Source organism: Haliaeetus leucocephalus, unplaced genomic scaffold (genome assembly GCF_000737465.1).
Source record: "Haliaeetus leucocephalus isolate CR32 unplaced genomic scaffold, Haliaeetus_leucocephalus-4.0 Scaffold219, whole genome shotgun sequence".
Classification (NCBI taxonomy): Eukaryota; Metazoa; Chordata; class Aves; order Accipitriformes; family Accipitridae; genus Haliaeetus; species Haliaeetus leucocephalus.
Window position 1 is genome coordinate 309500 of NW_010972655.1, and position 6041 is coordinate 315540.

The window sequence follows — 6041 nt, forward strand, 5'->3', positions numbered from 1 at the left end:
CGCCGGGGCAGCCCCGCTCCGCCCCGCCCGCCCGGGGCCGCCTCTCCCCCCCGTTAAAAGGCGCGGGCAGAGCCGGCGAGACCCACTGTCGCCTCCCGCTGTCGCGGTGTCGCGGTGGTGTCGCGGTGCCCGGGCCATGCGCCGCGCGCTCCTGGCGCTCCTGGTCGCTGCTGTCGCTGCCGTCGGGGCCGCCCCCGGTCCCGCGTGTCCCGTCACGACACCGGACGAAGCCGGGACACGGTCCCGCGTGGGGCCGGCCCCGAGGAGAGCCAAGGTACGGCCGGACCGAGACACGGCGGACCGGGATGGGCTGGGACCGGGACGGAGCGGGGTGGACAGGGATGGGCTGGGATAAGGATGGACAAGGATGGACCGGGACATACCAGACCGGGGTGGACCGGGCCGGGCCGGGCCAAGGATGGACAAGGATGGATGGGGACACACCGGACCAGGACAGGACGAGACTGACCGGGATCGGCTGGGACCGGGATACACCAGACCTAGACGGGCTGGGCCAGGGGCGGGCCGGGCCGGGCTCCCCCTCCGCCTCCCGGGGCATCGCCGGGACCCGCCCCGAGGGGGCGACCGGGGCCACAGGCGGCCGGGACCCTGCGAGGTGTGTGGGGGGGAACAGGGGACGGGGGGGGGCGCTGGTACCGAACCCACAGACACCGGGGTGCACTGAGCTGGCATGGGCACGGTGCTGGGGGCACCGGCACGGGGTGGGTGGGGGGTGCTGGGGGGCACCGGGATGCCGGTCCCCTGCCCCAGTGCCCCGCTTCCCCGCAGCGCTTTGCCTCGGTGCCGCGGTACGTGGAGATGCTGGTGGTGGCGGACGAGTCAATGGCCCAGTTCCATGGCGCCGGGCTCCGGCGGTACCTGCTGACGGTGCTGGCGGCGGCCGCCCGGTCCTTCCGGCACAGTAGTCTGGGCAACGCGGTGGAGCTGCGGGTGACGCGGCTGGTGGTGCTGGGCCAGGGTACCCCCGGGCCCCCCACCACTCCCAACGCTGCCCAGATGCTCCGCAACTTCTGCCAGTGGCAGAAGGGGCTCAACGTCCCCAACGAGGACAGTCCCCTCCACTTTGACACCGCCATCCTCTTCACGCGGCAGGTGTGTGTGGGGTGACAGCTGGGGGGTTGCTGGGGGGCTCCAGGAGTGCTGCAGGGCTGTTTGGGGTCCCTGCAGGGTTGTTGGGAGCTGGCAGGGTCCCTGGGTGTCCCCCAAGGTGTTTGGGTGCTGGCCAAGCCCCTGGGGTGTCCATGGGTTTCAGGGCTGGTGGGGTCCCTGGGGCCCATCCCAGGGAGTTTGGGTGCTGGCTGGGTTTGTAGGTGTCCCCAAGACCCTCCCCACACACCCTGCCTGCCACCAGGACCTGTGTGGGGCAGCCACCTGTGACACACTGGGCATGGCTGATGTGGGCACCATCTGTGACCCCGAGCGGAGCTGTGCCATCGTGGAGGACGACGGGCTGCAGTCAGCATTCACGGCTGCACATGAGCTGGGTGAGCAGCAGGAGCCTGCGGGGCTGGGGGTGGGGCGCTGCCACCCATGATTGCCCCTAGGGCTGACACCACCATCCCCCGGCACAGGCCACATCTTCAACATGCTGCATGACACCTCCCAGCCCTGCCGGGAGCTGAACAGCCGCTCTGGAGCCACCCGCCGCGTGATGGCTCCTGTCCTCTCCTCACTGGAGCCTGGTGAGATGTGGTCCCCATGCAGCGCCCACTTCATCACCGACTTCTTGGACAACGGCCATGGTATGACCCGGCACAGGTGGTCTCAGTGCAGGGGGTCCCAATACCCTCAGGGACCCCTGGTGCAGCGGTGCCGTGTCCCCGCAGGTCAATGCCTACTGGACAAGCCTTCGGAGTGGCTGCAGCTGCCCTCGGTGCTGCCAGGCAGCATCTACCCGGTGCTGCGGCAATGCCAGCTTGCCTTTGGGCCCGACTCGCGGCACTGCGGTGACCTGCAGCCACCCTGCGCCTCGCTGTGGTGCACCGGCCGTGTCAGCGGCCGCTCCGTCTGCCAGACGAAGCACTTCCCCTGGGCTGACGGCACTCCATGTGCGCCGGGCAGAGTCTGCATGGATGGGCTCTGTGTCGGCATCAGCCACATGCAGAAGCTCACCGTGAGTCCCAGTGGGGCAGCGTGGGGTGGGTGGTGGGGTGGGCACTCACCTGCCAGTAGCGGGGTTTGACCCCCCCATTGCGTTTTCTGGCTGCAGACACCTGTGGATGGCGGATGGGGACCATGGGGACCGTGGGGTGGGTGCTCACGGACCTGCGGTGGTGGCGTCCAGCTCTCCCACCGCAACTGCACCGCGCCAGCACCTCGCCACGGTGGCCAGTACTGTGAGGGCAAGCGCACCCGCTTCCAGTCCTGCAACGTGGAGGAGTGTCCTGGCAGCACCCGTGAGTGGGGCTGGTGGCGGTGGGGGAGAGCAGGGTTATCACTGGTCCCTGGCATGGGCTGTGGGGGTGGCTGGGGGCTGCCGCCAGTGCTGACTGTGCCCCACTGCTGCCGGCAGCCCTCACCTTCCGGGAGGAGCAATGTGCCACCTACAACCATCGCCCTGACCTTGTCAGGGGGCTCCTGGCCCCCCAGGACTGGGTGCCACGCTACAGCGGTGTCTCCGAACAGGACCAGTGTAAGCTGATCTGCCAATCCCAAACCCTGGGCTACTACCATGTGCTACAGCCGAGGGTGAGTGTCCCCCCACCTGCCGGGCGCCCCAGGATGCCTCCGGCAGGTGCTGAGACTGTGCTGTGCCGCAGGTGGCTGACGGGACACCCTGCTCCCCTGAGAGCACAGGGGTGTGTGTGCAGGGTCGCTGCATCCCCGCTGGTTGTGACCGCATCATCGGCTCCAAGAAGAAGTTTGATAAATGCATGACGTGTGGCGGTGACGGCTCTGGCTGCACCAAGGTCTATGGCTCCTTCACCAAACCCCAGTAAGCACCTCAGCAGTGGTAGGGGGGTGGGGGGGATGCCACCTGTGGGCTGCCATCATCCCCCCCCTCCAACCCCGCTGTGCCCCGCAGCTATGGCTACAACGACGTGGTGACCATCCCGGCGGGTGCCACACACCTCCTGGTCCGGCAGATCTCAGCGGCAGGCAGCGAGGACATCTTCCTGGCACTGCGGCGGCCGGCCGGTGGCTCCCTGCTCAATGGCGGCTACGTCCTGGTGCCCTCCCCAACTGATGTGGTGCTGGCAGGCGGCGTGACCCTGCGCTACAGCGGTGCCACAGCGGCCACCGAGATGCTGACAGGCCGGGGGCCGCTGCGCGAACCGCTGGTGCTGCAGGTGCTGGTGGTGGACGAGCAGCACCCACCGCGCTTGAAATACAGCTTCTTCGTGCCCCGGGCACAGAGACACCCGTCGGCAGCCTGGGAGAAGCAGAAAGCTGAGATCCTGGAGATCCTCAGGAGCCGCCAGCGACACAAGTAGCGGCATGAGCCTGGCTGGGACGTGGCTCTGCCAGAGTGATCCCAGCGGCCACTGCAGCGCCTATTTATTTGGTTATTTATTGCCCACCAGGAGCGGGGGCACCGTCCATGGGATGGCATTGCGCAGCCCCTCAGCAAAGCCCTGGCGGGCTCATGCCATGCATGGGACCAGCCGCAGTGCAGGTAACCACATCTACCTCAGCCCCTCCATGGGCAGAGTGGGGTGACCCCCTGGGCAGGCCCCAGGGCCGCCCCCTCCCCAGCTGCAGCCCCCCCGCCGGCACAGCCACCCAGCTGTAATTTATTGCAGTGCCGTTATTTAAAGCTATTTATGGAGCCAGCTAGCATGGTGTGTGGTGATTGGCATGGTGGTGCCAGGCACCGCAATGTCCCTCGGGCGCAGCTGCATTGACTCTCCGTTACTGCTCCCAGCACAGTCCCAGCATCTTTCCCTGGCATCTTCCCCCCCCCACCCCCAGGGTGCCACCAGCGCTCCCCAAGAACAGGCCACCACCAGCCTTGCCCAGAATGGGACTTTATTGGGTGCCTCCTCCCAGCTGTGTGCAGCCCCCCAGGGTGGCCAGAGGTCTGTACCTGTCTCTCGAGACGGCAGCCAGAGCTGCTGGCACACAGGGCCCTGCTGCCAGCCTGCTCTGAGACATCCCGGGGTGGACAATCCTACCCCGCTGCACTCCAAGGACAGCGGGGCCAGGCACCCACTCTGCCGGAAAGCCCCAGGAGCTCGTTGCTGCACTGGCTTGGTGCTGCCAGGGAAATGCCCTGGCTTTGGGGGCAGCCAATTCACCCCTGGGTGGGCAGAGGGCTCACGTGGCCGGGCACGGAGGCAGTGAAGCTCAGTCACGGCTTCGCATCCCGGCATGAAGCTGTCATCGGTGTGTTTCCAGCATCCTCTCACGTGCCAAGTACAGGGAGCTCAGACATAGCGGCTGGGCAGGGGGCTGTACATGGGACCCGTGCCTGGGGCGGTGCTGCAGCTCCAGGGGAAGAGCCAGCAGAGCACGAAACCTGGCCAGAGGGAAGGGGAGAGGCATGAACCGTGCTGGGATCCCTGGCCCCAGCCCCACAAAACTCCCCGGCCCCACGCACCTCGCCCGAACACCTCCCGCAGCAGCACCAGTTTGGGTTTCAGGGGACGTGGCCCCTCCCGGTTCATCTCCTTCAACCCCCGATTGCGGAGCTGCTCCAGGGGCGTCTTGTCCGTGATGATCGACACGACCTGGGGGTAACGGGGTTGTCACTGCCAGCACACAGCCACCCCTGCTCATGCCGGTGCACCCCCCCATCCCCGGCTTGTGCCTGTGCTCCCAGCCACCACCTCTGCCCCACTAACCTGATCATAAAACACGACGGTGACAAAGGCTCCGAAGAAGAGGGACTCTAGCAGCAGGATAATGCAGTGAGCCCTGGGAAGGCAGGGGCGGGTCAGAGCGGGGCCAGGGGCCGGAGTCGACATGGGGCAGCCCAGAGCCCATCCCTGCTGCGCCCAGGGCAGGCCCAGGGTCCCAACATGGCGCCGCCACCCTGGCCCTCCCCTCCTGTTGCAAGCTCCTCTGCAGAGGAGGGAGACGGGACCCCCACGCTGCCCCCACTCACGTCTGGACACGGTTGTTGGCAACATCTCCTCCCGCTGCCATCCCTGCCGGGCTCCTGCCCACCGGTCCCAGCCAGGCGGCCAGCACCAGTCCTGCAGCGTAGAGACTAGCCAGCCCTGGCACAGAGCAAGCAGTGAGTGTGTGGGCAGCAAGCACCCTCCCCGACCCACATCACATCCCCCCAGAGCTGCCTGCTGCCATGGGGCTGGGCACCCTGACAGGCCCCTGGGAGCCCCCAGCCTCACCAGGCCATCCCCAGCAGTGGGTGGGTGTTACCCAGCCCTTCACCCACCCCATCACCCACCTCCTGCCCACAAGAAGCCCCAGGAGTGGGGCTGCCCCACAGGGAATGGGGACCCCCGCACGAGCACTCACCGGCGTAGAAGAGGAACTGTATGAAGTATTTCTGGTTTAACTCCCCGACGCAGTTGTTGATCCTATGGATGGATAGACAGACGGGTGATGGGTGTCTTGCTGTCCCTGGTCCCCTCTCGGAGCACTCTCCGGTGCCCAGGGACTGGAACGAGCCGTGGCAGAGCCCCTCGTGCCCCGGCACGAGGCCGTGCCGAAGGTGCCTACCAGGGGCAGTGGTGGTCCATGCGGCGCACACAGCGGTGGCAGATGCGGCAGTGGTGGGCGCGAGGCGGTCGGTATGCCTCGCAGCGGTCACACACCGTCCAGTCCTCCTGGCTCTGCTGGGACGGTGCTCAGCGGGGACCGGACGCCGGGGTCGCTCCCGGCTGAGCGGGGCCGCAGCGCAGCCCCTCACCCCCATCTCGCCCCACCGGACCCCCCGGCCGCCCCCTCGGCTCCCCGGCCTCACCCGCTCGGGCTTCCGCGGGGCCGCACTGCGCAGGTCGGAGAAGTCGATGGCCGTGTCGGGGAGGGGAACTACGCCTGGGGGGCGGCGGAGAGGGGGGGGTAAGGTGAGCACCCCCCTCGCCGGGACGCAACGGCACAGCCACCCCCGCAGC

At 67.8% G+C, this 6041-nt stretch overlaps 2 protein-coding genes across 2 annotated transcripts in view; one reads left to right on the top strand and one right to left on the bottom strand.

The window, feature by feature from the left end:
- Window positions 1-136: 136 nt before the first annotated feature.
- ADAMTS4 (ADAM metallopeptidase with thrombospondin type 1 motif, 4) lies at window positions 137-3455 on the top strand. Its single transcript, XM_010566930.1, has 9 exons — window positions 137-274; window positions 790-1113; window positions 1373-1505; window positions 1593-1763; window positions 1848-2134; window positions 2231-2417; window positions 2534-2709; window positions 2781-2956; window positions 3047-3455. Exons 1-9 carry the CDS (start codon window positions 137-139, stop codon window positions 3453-3455), a joined length of 2001 nt encoding a protein of 666 aa, XP_010565232.1.
- A 564-nt stretch (window positions 3456-4019) lies between these two features.
- Window positions 4020-6041, bottom strand: part of LOC104831382 (probable palmitoyltransferase ZDHHC21) — a 3216-nt gene continuing 1194 nt past the window's right edge. The window contains exons 2-8 of the mRNA XM_010566931.1: window positions 5891-6005; window positions 5647-5759; window positions 5443-5504; window positions 5069-5183; window positions 4806-4878; window positions 4562-4691; window positions 4020-4480 (exon numbers count right to left, since the gene is read on the bottom strand). Of these exons, the coding sequence (XP_010565233.1) occupies window positions 4389-4480; window positions 4562-4691; window positions 4806-4878; window positions 5069-5183; window positions 5443-5504; window positions 5647-5759; window positions 5891-6005 (700 nt within the window). The 3' untranslated portion in view covers window positions 4020-4388. The remainder of the gene's footprint in view (window positions 4481-4561; window positions 4692-4805; window positions 4879-5068; window positions 5184-5442; window positions 5505-5646; window positions 5760-5890; window positions 6006-6041) is intronic.

Excerpts from the sequence above, each read along its gene's own strand:
- ADAMTS4 (XM_010566930.1), top strand. The coding sequence starts at position 137 with ATGCGCCGCGCGCTCCTGGCGCTCCTGGTCGCTGCTGTCGCTGCCGTC. Across the intron at positions 1,506-1,592 it reads CACGGCTGCACATGAGCTGG|GCCACATCTTCAACATGCTG; the intron begins GTGAGCAGCAGG and ends CCCCCGGCACAG. Across the intron at positions 2,957-3,046 it reads GGCTCCTTCACCAAACCCCA|CTATGGCTACAACGACGTGG; the intron begins GTAAGCACCTCA and ends TGTGCCCCGCAG.